At 35.6% G+C, this 17,027-nt stretch overlaps 1 protein-coding gene across 1 annotated transcript in view; it reads left to right on the top strand.

The window, feature by feature from the left end:
• ETV1 (ETS variant transcription factor 1) overlaps window positions 1-16,550 on the top strand; it is a 91,383-nt gene extending 74,833 nt beyond the window's left edge. Inside the window, 4 exon segments of the mRNA XM_030308041.2 lie at window positions 1,084-1,152; window positions 4,263-4,438; window positions 8,612-8,713; window positions 13,709-16,550. Of these exon segments, the coding sequence (XP_030163901.1) occupies window positions 1,084-1,152; window positions 4,263-4,438; window positions 8,612-8,713; window positions 13,709-13,930 (569 nt within the window). The 3' untranslated portion in view covers window positions 13,931-16,550.
• Window positions 16,551-17,027: the final 477 nt, after the last annotated feature.

The raw sequence follows: 17,027 nt of genomic DNA, 5'->3' as shown, positions 1-17,027 counted from the left end.
AGAAGGAACTTTTATTATGGGTGTGTTCATGGTAAACATGGTGGGGAAGCTTTGATCTAACAGACTTTGATACCTGCAAATTAGTGAATAAAAAAGATCTCTGGATACATTCCCTACTGAAGTATTTCTGGAAATATGTGTGTGGTTCTTATCATAATGCTCTTTGTCCTCAGTAAGATGATATAGATGCATGCATTTACATTAGGTCTAATATTGGTTGTTTTGTGTAAGTGAGATTGATAGAAGTAAATCCTTGTATTTAAAGAAGAGTATAATGAGCTGGTAAATCAAAAATATTTAAGAAATGCGATGTAATTAGTGTCACTACTGTTGTTAATGTTATGTACTCACGGTAGAGACCAATACATTTGAGAAAAAAAACTGTGATTAAATTGTATGAAATTTCTTACTGGCGATCAAAGACAACGAGAATTCACTGAAGGTCACAGTCAATGACATGGGGGAGAAAATGACTGTTAAAGCTGTTGATCTACTTTTTTTTTTCCTGTGGACTTAGTTTTGTTATAGGAAAAAGGAATATTAAACATAGAATTAAACTGTCTTGGCTGTTGGAGATGAAAATATGAGAAGGTTAGCCTAGCTAAATATTTCTCCCAGGAAGTAAGGGGTAGACTGAATGTGTTTCAGTTTATCAGGATAACCCCATGAGGTAAATATAAGTAATTCATCTTGATTTCCTTCTTGTCTCATGAATAACAAAACTTGGAAGAGAATGAAAAAGGAGATTGTAATTTCTAAGTTTGCCAGTGTTTACCTGCTCTGTGCTTGTGTTAGTAATGATATAAATGTCTGTCATATATCACTGTGCTAGGTACTATTCCAAACTTGTGTATATTAAATTCTTATCCTGACAACACCCCTTTAAGATAGGTGGTTTAGTATCACGCCCATTTTATAGGTGAGGAGACAGAGACACAGAGGCTAAATAGTGTATCTAAGGTCACAGAGCTGAAAAATGGCAGAGCCCTTTTCTACCCCAGTTTTTGTGTTAATGGCTCTATTTTAAATTGCTTGTGAATTTCATTTCTATCATGAATAAATGTATCCTCTTTCTCCCCACAGGCTGTATGTTTGAAAAGGGCCCCAGGCAGTTTTATGATGACACCTGTGTTGTCCCAGAGAAATTTGATGGTAGGTTTTTCATTGTGCTTCAAGTTTGAATTTTTCTAAGAGGGAGTGGAGAGTTCACCCTCAATTCTCCTGAAAGAAGGTGACATCTCTACTTAAAGATTTCTATGCACATCATTTGTGATGTATTCAACTCTTGCTAAACTTTACCTTTTATAAATTCTCTCTTCCTTTCCTTATTCGGAAGCTTTTTGCTTTTGTCCTAGGAGAGATCTCATTTTGAGAGTTATAACCAGAGTATCATTCTTGCTGAGCTTTGTGTCCAGTAAGAGGGGTCTTTCCATTGCCCTGCTGAGCACATGCAGCTTGTTGTTCGAGATTTATTGAAAGCTGATCCCATAATTAACAAAGCAGAACAGAAAGCATGCTACTGTGGATACGCAGATGACTAATGCAGTCTTCTTCCTTTTATTGTTCATGAAAAGATGCATTATGGAGCACAGGAACAACATAGCTGCCCATTTAGTTAGTGATTGTAGTCCTTTTGTTCTCCCCCCCCCACCCCCCCTCGGGAAGATGTTCATTCCTAATGTGCCATTATTTTGTAATTGCTTAAAATGGAGTCAGGAAAGCATTACCTTTTTAATATCACTCTCGATTGCAGTGAAAAGGTTCCAGATTTTAGAAAAGAGTGTCAAGTTAAATAGAATTTCTTCTTTCTCAACAAAGGTGGCAGAAGTCAGCATCTACGCGGACGCTTGGGTAAAAAGTGAACAGTTCATTGGTTTAGTGGTTCTTCGGAGTGGGCTCCATATTTCCTGCTTTGATTGTTTAACAGGAAATGAGCAGGGACCCTCTGATTAGCTGATTGCACAAACTTTGGGGATCATGGCTGTAATGACTTGGTAGCGCTCATAAGTTTTTAATCGTTGTTATTTAAACAGCAAAGTGCATGCTCAGATTGCTTCTACATCTCTAATTAGTTGCTTGAAGACTACTCTGTTCCTGAGGTTTTTGCTACTCTGGTCCTTCGCAGAAGGAATGATAATTTTGGGAAGATCTTTTTCCTTAATCTTGCTTTAAATTGCTAAATTCATTGAAGGTCACAGGGTTAAGCTCCAGCAGGGGTCACTTTTTTGGCCTTATTCTAAATAGATAATGGTTTAGCTTCGAAGTTCAGCGTGTGATAGGTGTGGAGTGTCACAATTCTTAAATACAAACTTTTTTCTTCAGACAGAGCATAACGCCTTTACTTTTTGGAATGACCTTCATCAGGTTTTTCTTTTCTTTCTTTCTTCTTATTCTTTCTTTCTTTCTTTCTTTCTTTCTTTTTCTTTCTTTCTTTCTTTTTTCGTTCTTTCTTTCTTTCTTTGCTTCATTCTTAGTGAGCTTAACATTTTAAAAATCTTGATATCAGCACGGGCATATAAGGAAGAAAAATAGCTCAAAAAACTATCAATAGGATTACGACATATCTAAAGAAGCCTAATCACATGAATGTCTATCTTGATTATTCATTCCCCTTTGACTTTTTAAATATTCTCATTTTGTACTACGAAAGGCTTTTTTGGAACAATAATATTTATTACTTTTTTTTTTTTTTTTTGTAAGGAATAGAGAGCAAAAGAGTAGAAAAACAAAGGGTTATTTTTTTTCATCGCCAAGGGCCAGTATGGTCCGTCACATTTATAAGGCAGAAAAACAACCTAGAGATTATAAAATTGACAGGGTTTCACTCTGTATAATTGCCAGTACCCCATGAAAAAATTTGTGAGTCATCAGAAGGAAAAACTGAGATAAATAAAACTGTCATTGAAATCAATATGAAGAGACACTTCTGTATTATCTAGCTTAGACCAAAATGACATAATGATTTTTGCAGCTATTGACTGAATAATTTTTATTTGGTTATGGTTTTTAAAGTGTTGCTCTTTTTGTGATTATTTTAAGAGGTGTGTTGCTGTCTACTAACCAAAGGAAAGTTTTAAGAAGCTTCTGACTTCACCTGACCTTTATAATTGACACTAACTGTGAATAGATTAGCTCAGTATATTCTGTCTGAATTGCTTCTATCGTGGAGAAGAGAAGTTGTGCATTAACAATGATATGTCCGTAGGGCCCTAGACATCCGTTCCCAGTGTGACCAGTTCCACATATTTTTAGGGGTAGGTGCCTGGAGGTAGATTGTAAATAATCAGGAGTTATGCTGAATTTTTTTTGTTTGTTTGGTTGGTTGGTAAAAGCAAGATAACTGACCAGATTTATGCCAGAAGAATTGTGGTACTAACATCCATAGTGCTGTAATGTACTTAATTAGGTTTTACACTATGTATAATAACAAATAATGCAACACAACCAACCTTTCTGGATTAAAATAGAGATTTCCAGAAAGCTCCAGTACGTATGTCTTTCAGATTGCACTTTTAGAAAAAGACACTAGTAAGCTAAACTCATGAGTTGAAATGCAAGCAAGAGATGAAGAAAAACAAAGAAATTTTTTATTTGTGGCCAGCTAAGAAAGTGTAGTGCCCGTATGAAGGTGTGGAAAAGGATGGTATGATGATAATCCAATATGCTCTGATTTCCCTATGAGATTTTCCTAATTTATAATAATGTACAGATTACTTAACCCAACGTTTAAGATGCCATTAAATTTGCTTGAAATATTTGCATTAGAATTTGCAATAGTTTGTAATGTGCAGGTCAATGAGATATTACACATTATAGTTTGCAGAATTTAATTTGTACAAATAAAGTGCCCAGAGCTTAAAATTGATCACTCCCTCTTCAGTGTGCTTAGAGCAGTGAATAATGTCATTAGCAATAAAAGCACAAAAGAAGTGTGATTAGACAGTATGGTTTTTAAATAAATGAATGAAAACAAAAGGGATGGTTATACAAAAATGTTATACAGTAAATGACATCCGTGGATTTATTCTTGCACCTGTGTGGCAATTATTTTGACCCTTATATGTTATATATAGTTGTTTGTGAGTTTGTAGATTCTCACTTTACTTCAAATCTTTAATTGTTTTAAAGCCCTGTTTAGCAGTAACATTACATTTCACAGACACCCATAAAGTGGTTGTGTTTTAATCATTTTACGATTGACTTAAGTAAATTTTATATAATGTCATAATATTGCTAATCGAAACTTAAAACCTTTTAATTAGGAGACATCAACAGGAAGCCAGGCATGTATAGGGAAGGCCCACGTACCAGCGGCGGGGGTCACTTCAGCTCTTGGCAGTTTTTGGTAGCTCTTCTTGGATGACCCTTCAAATTCTCATTTCATTGCTGGGACTTGGGCGATGGCATGGAATTTAAACTGTTGAGCCCGAAGAGGTGGGTTTAACAGATTTTTGTTGTTTGAAAACCAGATATGTTATAATATTGAAGAAACATATATCGATCAGTGTGCCAAAAACGTTTTTGTTTGTTTGTTTTTTTTTTACTTTTAAACTTTAGGAAAACCTTCTAAATTGAAGGTGGGCAAAGGAAAAAATGTATCCATTTTAAACTAAGAAATGAATGTGTTGCACACTTTTTCCAGTTGAATACCATCCTGTGGAATTGAAAATAGAAAACTAGCCAGAGCATCGTTGGCATAAGACTTGATTCAAGAATGCAGTGCTTGGGAAGGTCTCTAAGAGAGCATCTACTTTGGGGATGTTTGATGATGATTTTTGAGGAGGAGAAGGTGTATCTGAAGTTCAACTACTTTGTGCACATGAAGGGATTGTTTTGAGTATTAGAATTGTTATTTGGATAATCTTAATTTTGTCAAGGGGTCAGAGAGGGACGTTTGAGAAACGAAGTCATGTGCCAGAGGGAGCAGGGGAGAAATTGCCGTGGGGGGGTAAAGGGCCCACAAGAACTGCAGTAGGAAGTTCTCACCTCCTTCAGAGATGCGGGCCTAGTAGGGACATTGCTTCTCTTTCGATTTTTGGTGGTACCTTTTCTAGGGCAAGTCCAGGACTGTGTACACCCCATGAGAAAGTAGGATTAATACAAAAGTGTCACCGTAATACCTAAGAAATTGCCAAAGTGAGAGAATTCTAGAGAGATAATATGGATAAATGGAACACACTTTCAACTACCTGTTCACCTTTCTTACTGTCGCCCCCGTGCACAGACAAATGGAATGTTTTCCGGAAAAACGTCTCAATTCAAGTTTTATTCTCCCCAGGTCTAGTTTCAGACTTAAAGCTACTATAATTATTATGGCATAACCCTCCAATTGCATTTTGGACCTCTATAGAAAGGTGACTTTTGTATGAAATGTTTGTGTCTTATTAAAGGTGCTTTCTCTGCTACTTTTTAAGTTGACTTTGGTTTACATTAGCCAAGAAAGCAATGGAAGACTTTCAGTTAACATGCCTATGACTGATCATTTTGGCTGTAGGGTTTAAACACCTCAGAAAGATTGAAGAATTTCGTAAGATATCCAGCTATTTTTGAACCCAAGTGATTAGTTTCTCATAGACCAAATATCTACAACCTAGGATAAGGGGCCTATACATCTTAAATTTTCTGTCCTTTGAAACCAGGTATTCATTTATAATCAGATAACATGTCGTAGTTTGATATCCAGAAGATAAGTTACCTTTCTTATTTAAGAGATTATCTGATTCAAATATGTATTAAAAGAAGTTTGAAATAACAGGAGCTGGTTAGCATAATTATAAATCTACTTCAGATTATAACTAGTGCTTGCTGGGTTAGCTTTGCATCTCCATTGCCCTACACCAAACACACATACAAATTTCAGAATTTGAAAATATCCATTGTCTAGTATGGGCTAAATGTTTGGGTGTTTGAATTTCCGTAGTGTGTTTCAAGCTTACTTTGGCTTTCAAACGAAATTCATTTTTATGTAGATGTACTTAAATGATGTAAGCTAAAGAACCATAAAAATGTGAAGCACTAACAAATTGAGACTAGAAACACTTAATGTAAAGTAACTTGAAAGCCCTTTAACGTGATGGAAATGTGTGCTGTTCACCTCATCGAACATGTTAATAATAATCACTGAAGAGTTGGTTCATCGGAGAACTGAGTACGTGCGATAGGAATTTACATCGAACAGTTATTTCCTTCTACCTGTGACTAAAATATAGTACTGTTAACTGTGGGCACCCCGTGGTAGAGTAGATCTCTAGAACTTGTTCATCTTGCATAACTCATCTGCGTCTCATAGGCATATTGGTATGTGGCACTTCTCTTGATGAATGTGACACTGAGTCAGTTAAAACATCTCTAAGAATCAGGGCACCTGGGTCGCTCAGTCGGTTAAGCATCTGACTTTGGCTCAGGTCACGATCTCATGGTTTGTGGGTCTGCATGGAGCCTGCTTCAGATTCTGTCTACTTCTCTCTCTGCCTTTCTTCTGCTCATGCCCTGTCTCTCTCTGTCTCTCAAAAATGAATAAACATCACAAAATTTTAAGAAAACATCTCTAAGAATAAATTTTACTGTTTTAAAATACCTACTAATACCCACTTGTGCTGAGAATTACCAGGCATCCTCAAAATCAGACTCTGCTTATGGTATCAAAAAAATCATCTTTCTCTCCCTAGAGACTTCCACTGTGTTGTCTTAAAGTTGGTTGCAAGTTTTTTACTTTCTAGGGACATCCTGGTGAGTTTCTTCATGAGAAGCATTTGTAAATGAAAAACTATTCAGAGGTTGTTGTTTAATTTAAGGAAATATTAATACTTTATTTTCACATAGTTACAAACAGAGAGAGTCAAACAATAAGACACTCTTAAATACAGAGAACAAACTGAGGGTTGATGGGAGGGTGTGGGAGAGGGGAAAGTGGGGGATGGGCACTGAGGAGGGCACTTGTTGGGATGAGCACTGGGTGTTGTATGTAAGTGATGAATCATGGGAATCTACCCCCAAAACCAAGAGCACACTGTATACACTGTATGTTAGCCAACTTGACAATAAATTATATTTAAAAAAGAAAAAAATATATATATATATATTTAAAAAAAAAGAAAAAAGTAGTTTTCATGTCCTTTTCAGGTTTGCATGCTGTTCACTTGCCAAATCTCTTAAAGATTTGCTGATGTTCATTATTCGGTTTTTAAAAGGCAGTTTATTTAGAAAGCATTGCTTTCATTTCTTACTGCCACCCTCCCATTTCACTACTGCTTAGAACACTTGCATTAAAATAAAGTTGATCTTTGGAAAATTAAGATGTACCTGCTGTGATGACCACTTGGATATGTCATCATGTCCCTGTTGCATCACATTTCTCTGCTCTTAAAAAAGTAGAGGGATGCATGTGGCTAAATTACATCGTATGTTTATTCAGGGAATACAAATTAAGGAGGTAGAAGATAGCAAGGATCAGTATTTTTAAAAGGAAGGAAAAAAAAAACCAAACCCTGAGGAAAGCCTATTGCTAATAAAATGGAGAAAGACATTATGATCTCTCTGAAAAGCATGCTATTTTAGTGTATGGGACCCAGCAACAACTTGGAATTTCATAGAAATGAAGGAAAACACTAACTCTATTAGCTAATGCTCTCTTGGGGTCGCCTAGGTATGCATGACAGCTGCAGTATCTGCTCAGACTAATAAAATATGGAAATTAACGAGAACGTGGTTGTAGCTGGGGTAGAAAAAGCAGGCTACGCTCTTCAGTATAATGCGTCAGCCAGCCCAAGGCGGTGGTGACGCGGGGGAGGCATATACATTGAAGAAGGGGCTTTTCTTGAAAACCTCTCCTCTGCCACATAAGTTGCTCCTCCAAAGCCACATTATAAAAAGTTCTGAGATTTTTCACTAAACAACAAAGTGGACATTCTGCTTTAGAGATTTTTGTTTGTGGACTTGTGTACATGGTGACCTTTTCCACTTCCTTCTTATTTTTAGTATGCAATTACTGTTGTCTAAGTGAATGCCTAATTTGCCAGTTTAGTATTGGTTACAGTTTTATTCTGATGCTGCTTCAGGCAATAAAAATTATTTGCAGTTCAGATTATGAATTTGTATAGTGTTTCCTCTGCTGCACATAAAATGCCACTTGTTCACTCTTTTATTTAGGATCAAACAGGGTATTTTTTCCTTTAGTTTATCACAACCTCGAAAAACACCTTTACAAAGAGATCACTAAGCTGTTCTTGATCTATGGGTTTTATCTGAAAAACTAAGAGGGAAAAAACAGGCCATATATCTCAGGATGGAACTTGCCTCATCTTGGTGAATTGCAGCCTGTTCGTTCCCATTGTAAACACATCCCCTTATTTCCATTTAATTTTGTATCCAAAACAATAGTGACAAAGAATTCTATTGTGAAGTTTCAGAATGATCTCTGCGCTGCACGCCTGGTTTAATAGCAAACCAGGACACAGGAAAATTCAGATCATGATTTTGCCTCTTTACTTAGGTCTTTAATTTGGTTGTGTTTTGGAAGGTTTGGAAGTAATTGATTAATTCACTAGTGTTTTATGAAATATCTTGATAAGGCAGTACTTAACACTACAATGTCATTCTGTTTTGGTGGCAGGTGGCCCGGCGTTGGGGCATTCAGAAAAACAGGCCAGCTATGAACTATGATAAACTAAGCCGTTCGCTTCGCTATTATTATGAGAAAGGAATCATGCAAAAGGTGAGCACTAAAACAGCATTAAAATTCATTGAAATGTTGCACATTAATCTGCATGTCGTACTTTAAAAGCCACATATCATTGCATTGCTGAAGCAAGGTTTTCACTCATTTTAACATATGCTTAGCTCTTGGTTTTGGTATTACAAGCCTTTCTATTTATAAATTCCTGGGCATTAGAGACCGGTGTAATAATATCATATAGAAACTAGTAGGCTTTCTGGCAGTCCCAGCTTTACCGTATTTGGTAAAAAATGTTGTTTCAGTACTAATATTCACGTATATCTTCCCAGAAGTTTTCAGTAGTCCACTACATTCCCCACAATCATATAATTTGGAAATGCTTTTGTTTATAGTTTCCAATACAAACTGAATGCTTACTTTTTCCCTCCTTGTTCTTATCCTTAAGAAACATTCAGAGAATTTCTTGTCCTGAAAAATCTTCTCATCTTGTCTGAGATCTTGCCTGGTTTCAGCATGTGACAGCTTAGAATCCTAAACCATTTATTAAAAATAAGTATTGATACTATTTCATTGGTGAATGAAGTTAAATATATTTTATTTCATTTCAAGTGAGCTTCTCTTAGTATTTGAAAGTGGCTTTAAAAAAAAGAGTAAGATAAAACAAGCGAAGTGCATGCAGAAGAGATTGTAAAATTTTTGAAGAAGGGAATGAACTGATGAATAAAGATAAAACATTGAATACTTGTGATTATTACGTCTTTCAGCCTTGCATGTGTATTCATTCCAGTTGTGTAGACTGTGAACCAAGTTTATGATTTATCCTTTGTGAACATTACTGTCTTATTATGCGTCCTTTGTTCATTTGGGTGACACAAACATAGGTATATATTCTGCACTGTGGCATATTTTTTATACCACTATATTTACGCCAAGAAAACTCAACCATTTGCTACATGTAACATACTGGAACAGAGGGAACAGCATCACTGAGTTTTTAGACCAAAGGGAATTGGTGCTCTGGAGTTCACCAGCTCAGAAGTTAGAGTGCTCAAGATCCTTGAAAGATAAGGCTGAATCCATTTCTCATTTCCTATTTCCCCGAATCTCGCCTTCAAGATATATAACCTATTACTACCTGCTCCCCTGTGTTCTCCATCTCAACCATAGGGTCTTTTTTATTCCTCCCTTCCTCTCACCTGCCCTTCCCACCTGCAGCGAGACCCTTTCATTTTCCTCACCAAGTCCCTAGTCCCAGCACGTCACGTGGGCTGGTGCAGCAGGTGCTCCCCAGTCCTGGGTAGTGGTGCACAGCGAAAGAGAGAATGCAGTCGGGTTTACATGCTGACTTCTCAGCAGGTCACCTTTTTGAACAGGTTCTTCTGCTAAATGGTGGTGTTTTTACTTCCTGAAGTTGTTCTGATGATTAAATGAAATAAGGTACCCGAGACCGTTGCGTGATACCTGGCACAATAGAAGTCTTCAGCGAAAGGTAGCTCTGAATACCACTCACACCCTGAAACCAGTGGGAGCTGAGACATATTTGGCTTCTGTGTCTTGACCATTAAGTCTCTTATTAAAGAGAGCATTCACAGAGAGTTAAAAGGAGAAGGTCTCTAGTTACACCTCAGCTTTTAGACATAGTGTTTGACAGGGTATCTCCAGGATGTCATGCCAGGTCTTAATTATTCTCAAGGGTGTTCAAACGTGATTCTTATTACTAATATCACCATTCCATGTGCCTGTTTATTTATCCGATGATCACACACACCGTGTGTTTACCTCTTATTTTAATAGATTGATAAGACAAGATACTATCAAATAATCAAATTATGGCATAGATACTAAAATACAGATTAAAATAGTGTTGCTCCTCACATTTTTCCCTGTTGGGATGTAATTGCCAAAAGAAATTGTTTGCAACTGTTTATCAGCTAGTAGAGGGTAGCAAAATTCTGTCGTTTCTATGACATACCTTTTGGGGTGTTGCCGTGCAATGTGAGAAAGCATAGGGTGTTTAATGGTGAAATATGCAAAATTGAGGTCTCCTTGTAGCCAGCACATAAATGAAGGCTGTTTACAGTTTTTACAGACATGTTTACTCTTTTTCCCCATATGTGTTCAGTGATTCTCTTTGCTGCTATTTGATACGCCTGTGACCCCCTCATTACTTCACCGATATGGTCCCCTCTTTATAGAGTGCCTTGCCCTCTGATTTTTACCTAACGTCTGTATCAGTCTAATGGTTAAGTAAATTTTAACAGAGTCACTCAGGAAAATTATGCTGTCCTTAAAAAAAAAAGTGTGATATAGAATTTTATGTTTCAGGGTGTAGTGGAAAAATGTTTATATGACCACACTTGTTTAGAAACTTAAAATTCTGATACTCTGGTTTCTTTTCAGATCATATAAACTTAAAATTATGTATGTATGTGGTGTATGTCAAGGAAAATAAAATGGAAAGTTTAGAAAATAAAAATAATCAAATGGATCTAAACATATAAAAAATCCTGATTATTTCAGTAGTTGTGAAAGAAGAAAGGGTGGGGTATGGCTTTTAGACTGTACATACATGTGTTCACTTCTATTTCAAAACAGAAATGCCTAGACAAATATGTGGAAAAATTTGAACAGTGGTTATTTCTTGATGATATAATGATAAATCATTATTTCTTTTGGTTTAATGTGTAGTTTTTAGTTTTCCTCTAGTTTCTCTGTGTTACTTCTACGATTTTAAAAATTAACACATAATTTAAATGTGTAGTCTTTCAAAGCACAGTTCAAAAGATACTTCCTTACTTTAATTCATCTCCTATAAAATTCATGTTCTGTATATCTCAGCTTTGCAGTTTGGGTATACTTAATGTGCAGCATTTTCTACATTGTAATTGTATTACTACTAATAAAAGACATTATTTCCCTTGGTAGTTATCAGCCTTTGTTCTAAACTCTGTGGCATCTAACATAGTCCGATAAATATAGTGGTAGCTCCAAAAATGTTTTTCATAAGAAAAATAGCAGGAAGCAATGAGTCAAGGCAGTCTCCTTAAGAGGTTTTATAATCTTGATTGCATGTTGTACATTTTAATTCCCCATGGTGATTTATCAAATCATTTCTAATTATAACCAATAGCAACAGGTTGGATAAAAAAGCTACCAGTAGCCTAAAGCAAATACCTCTTTTTCTGAAGCTCCAAGCAAAACAAAGAAGGTTATTGAATGCTTTGAGGTATGCAGGCCATTTATTTATTTATTTTCCTCAAGATGCTTTGAATAAAGAAAAAAAAAAGAACACAAGGATTTCATATCTTAGCTTTGTTTCTGATATTGCCTGTTTATATATTTATGGCAATTCCACCTTTATGAACTTACTTTCTTTCTTATAAGGGCCTAAAATAATTTATGTTAGCTCCTCTGTTTGCTATGCAATGTACTAGAAACTTCCATCTTGATTTTATAAGAGGCTTTCCATAGGAGCCATTCCCACCTCTATTTCACAAAAGAAAGGGGAAACTGAGAGCAGATTAAGAAACATGTCCAAATTTATAAAAACGAGGTGTTCACTCTTTTCATACCTAAGAATATTCAGATTATTTGGATTCTCTAAATTGGTTCCTTTTACAAGCTAAAAAAATCCAGGACAAAAAAATGTTCTAAATCTTGAGTCCAGAACACTAGCGCTCTTTGGTAGTTGATTCGCTTTCTCCAAACATACAGATAGTTTCTAAACCATGAACTTACTCTTCTCCTGCATCACAAAGCAAATAGCAGTGCCTTTTTGATACATAGGAACCCAGAGGTACTGAGTAATTCTCACCTTTCTAAAACTACTAATCTCTGCACACATACAAAAAGGTACTGTCAATGTCAATGCAAAGAACTGTATTCATGCACACACCCCCTCCGCCCTCTATCCCACAACCCACTCCTGGTTTTTTTAGAACCTCAGTTTTGTCTGTTAATGGAGGTGGGGGTACATATGTGTTTCACTTCATTATTGTTTATAATTTCCTAGAGAAACATTATTCTTCAAAATTTAAGTTTGGTACATGTCATTCCCTACAAATTATGCTACTTCTCCTTTATTTCAGGCAGCTGTCACATTTCTTTTTCTCATTTCCTCCCTATGCATTGTATATTTTAAATTCCTTTCACTTTTTTACACCTCTTACTTCAATTTGACACTTTACACACATCCTTAACTTCTGTCTAATGCAACTTGCCTTCATTTTTAAAAGTGATGTACCCAGGATAATGCTGTCCTCTTGATCCATCTTTCATTTAAATAAGGCTATGCATCTTTTTCTTTTACATCAGAATACACAAGTGCCAAAAAAAGAAAAAAAAAAAGAAGAAAAGAAAAAGAAAAAAGAACCAGTTCACTGTGAATCAGCAAGTCACTAGTCTAGTCTTATTAGGAACACAACACATTTTTCTTTTAAGGTTTAGAAGTTTAGTTTTTCTACGATTTCAGAAAATGTAATATTAAGAGGGAGACACTACACCTTAAAGATCCAGTCATTTTATAAAGATATTACCATTTAAAACAAAGGAAAAAAATTTCGATGGGAGATGCCTGCGTGAAATCATTGATTTCCACCCCTCCCCCAAATAACAATGTAAGCTTCCTTTTATTTAAAACAAGCAAAGTGCTAAGCTTTCTAGCTGTGCCTGGAATGAATGTAATTATTACTCAGAGTCAATCATTACTCAAGGTCGCATTTCCCTCTTTTGGACTGTAATTTATTCTACAAAGTAAGGGCCTTCTTTTTTTTTTTTTTTTTTTTTGATTATGCACCCTTTCTGGTATATTAAACCAAGTTTTTATTCTTTTGTTTCCCTGCTCTTTCCTATTTGGGGGATGGTAGAGATCGCAGTTCTTTTGAGGTCCATTGACATACAGCGTTACATCAGTTTCAGGGGTAAAACAGAATGATTCACTACTTGTATATATCATGACATGATCGCCACACTAAGTTCAGTTAACATCCTGCACCGTACATAAGGCTGGGTTTTTCTCTTCCGTGTTTTCATCAGGTGGCTGGAGAGAGATATGTCTACAAATTTGTGTGTGATCCAGAAGCCCTGTTCTCCATGGCCTTTCCAGATAATCAGCGCCCACTGCTGAAGACAGACATGGAACGTCACATCAATGAAGAGGACACGGTGCCTCTGTCTCACTTTGATGAGGGCATGGCCTACATGCCGGAAGGGGGCTGCTGCAACCCCCATCCCTACAATGAAGGCTACGTGTATTAACACAAGTGACAGTGAAGCAGGGCCTGCTCAAGCGTTTCCTCTTTTTGCAGGATGCAGAGAATCTCTGAGTGCTCTTCGATTTTTGATTTTTGTTGTTTGTATTTTATTTTTAAATAATAATACACAAAAAGGGGCTTTCCTGTTGCATTATTCTATGGTCTGCCATGGACTGTGCACTTTATTTGAGGGTGGGTGGGAGTAATCTAAACATTTATTCTGTGTAACAGGAAGATAATGGGTGAATGGGTGGGGGAATACGGGGATTACTTTTTACTTAGGCTTGGGATGGGGTCCTACAGGTTTTAAGTATGATGAAGCTATATCATGTTTATTTGATTTCATAACAACATAAGAAAACCTTCATTTTCTCTGGGTATCTATGGTACAGTTAATTCACATTGTGTAAATATCCACTTGGAGACCATTTGCCTTGGGCATTTTCCCCTCTCATTTCTGAGTCTCTGCAAGATGTACAAAAACAAAAACAAACAAACAAAAAAAAAACAAAAAAAAAACAAAAAACAAAAAACAAAAAAAACCCTACTGTAAATGGCAGTTTAATTGTTAGAGATGACTGGTTTTGCACCTGTTGTAAAAAGGTATTTAGAGATTGCATTTGCTGTTTTTGTTTTGTTTTGCTCTATATATGACTCACAGAGGATAACCATAAAATGGGTAATTCTCTCTGAAGTTGAGTGATCACCATGACGGTAAATGAGGGGCACAATTTTGGACTCTGGCTCCAAACTGAGTCATAGGCCAGTAGCATTACATGTATCTGGTGCCACCTTGCTGTTTAGATACAAATCATACTGTCGTTTAAATATTTTGAAGCCCGTTTCAGTTAAATAATGATATGTCATGGTCCTTTGAGATCTTCATTTAAATGTTAAATCCAGGATCACAATGAAGCAAAAAATATCTATCTCACTTCCTTCAGTACATAAAAAGACATTATTTAATCGATAAGAATTAACTGTACTAAATCACATATTATGCTGTTCTAGATACAGCAAGCACTCCTTAAGAAAAATATCCAATACACTAAATAGGTACTATAGTAATTTTTAGACATGGTACCCGTTGATATGCATTTAAACCTTTTACTGCTGTGTTATGTTGATAACATATATAAATATTAGATAATGCTAATGCTTCTGCTGCTGTCTTTTCTGTAATATTCTCTTTCATGCTGAATTTACTATGACCATTTATAAGCAATGCAGTTAACTACAGATAGCATTTCAGGACAAAATAGATGACTCAAACCATTTATTGCTTAAAAAATAGCTTATGCCATGCTATGCTATAAGCAGCTTTTATGCACATTGACAAATGAAGAGTAAGCTTCAGCTTGCTAAGGGAAACTGTGGAACTTTTGTAACTTTTGGTGAAATAGAAAATTATTTACAAACTGTCAAAAGATCTGAGGAAGTTGCTGTATGACATAGTGCTGGCACTGATATTCATCATCTTGTTTTGGACACTTGTGTAAATGTGTTTGGATTGTTTGAAAGAAGATTTAAAGATTTAAAGTTTCAAAGGTTTTTGTTTTGTTTTTGTTTGGCATTTGGAGAAAATATTGAAAGCAGAATATGTTGTTTCATTCACCTTGGAAAAAAACAAAGTAAATGGTGTTATAATATCCTTGAAAAGCTTGCTGAACCATTCAGACAAAAAGCATGAATTTTGTTCAATCCATCAATATCCCAGAGGAACGGCATTTTTTAAGAGTCTATAATGAAATGTTAAAAAAAAAAATCCAAAACACAAAGCCAAAATGAACCTATAAAAGCATTTCTTGGTGAACACAGGAAAGATTGTTGAAAGATGATTTCTCGGCTACCCATTTTCCAAAATGGCACAGATCACAGCTCATATATCTAAATTGAACAGCTATTGGGAAACCCATATTCAGTGATCAATACTAGTCACATTTAATCCTACAAAAAGATCTATTTTAATTTCATTGTATGTATGTAACCTGTGATTTCAATGATTGTTCTGCCTATACATTATATATCATTAGGCCCATTATGGGTTAATAAATATGCCTTAAAAATGAGAACTTCTTTCCCCCTACTATGCTCATGTGGCCATTTACAGCACTTAGAATAAAAACAAATTTTAAAATATTCAGCTAAAGATTTATTGGAAAGAGTATTAACGTATTTGGAGAAATTGAAGGAGAAATTAAAAGTGGGTCTTTAAAATAGCATCTAAATGAAATTGTATTGAGGATTCTTTTTCTTTCTTTCTTTCTCCTTTTCTTTTTTTCCTTGTTCTTTTTTCTTTTTAATATCTAGTTCTAATTTCCCATTGGGGAAGGATTGGGCTATGAGTTATCTTAATGGATCAAAGGAAGAACTGGTATTAATTATATAATATTTAAGGCCAAACTATTTTTCTGCTTAAGGTAGTGACTCACAAAACAAAATGAGTAATTGGCCTGTTAACATTAAGAATATTTCCAGTACAGAAGGGTTCAAACGTTGCATTATAAACTCTTTTGGGAAATGTATCTCAAGTTTTTTTTTTTTAAGTTCTGTTTTTATTCTTTTTGTTTGCTTGTGTTTTTATTTTCAGATAGATTAATAAATCTGGCAGCTGATTTCTGCGAGATTCTTGTGTTTTGAATTTCTAATTGAATTGGCTATTAGACATCCTTTAAAAATATAACATTTTCTTTCAACTTGGTAAAATAAACTAAAAGAAATCTCTCCCCTAATTTTGCTGCCTCTCAGTGATGATATGCTATTACCCAACAGACTGATTACAACCAAGAATGGTACATCCTAAATAACTAATGAAAAATGACTTTTCTTAAGTTATGCCTCTGAAAAATACTGAAAAATAAAAGTCCACAAAGCTAGCAGTGCACAACAGTTTTCTGAAATCATGCGTGGGTCTTGGAGGTAATTTATTTGAATCTTCTTTCTACAGATAGTTTTAATTTCTTGTGGCTGCCCTAACAAAGGTAATGGTTCAAAGCTACACAAATATATCCTTTTATAGTCCTGAAGATCAAAAGTCCAAAATGAGCCTAAAGGTGCTAAAATCAAGGTGTGCATGTAGGGATTCTTTCGAAGGTTCCAGG

Source organism: Lynx canadensis, chromosome A2 (assembly GCF_007474595.2).
Source record: "Lynx canadensis isolate LIC74 chromosome A2, mLynCan4.pri.v2, whole genome shotgun sequence".
Lineage (NCBI taxonomy): Eukaryota > Metazoa > Chordata > Mammalia > Carnivora > Felidae > Lynx > Lynx canadensis.
The sequence above is the reverse complement of the archived record's forward strand: the minus strand, read 5'-3'. Positions and strand labels throughout refer to the sequence as shown.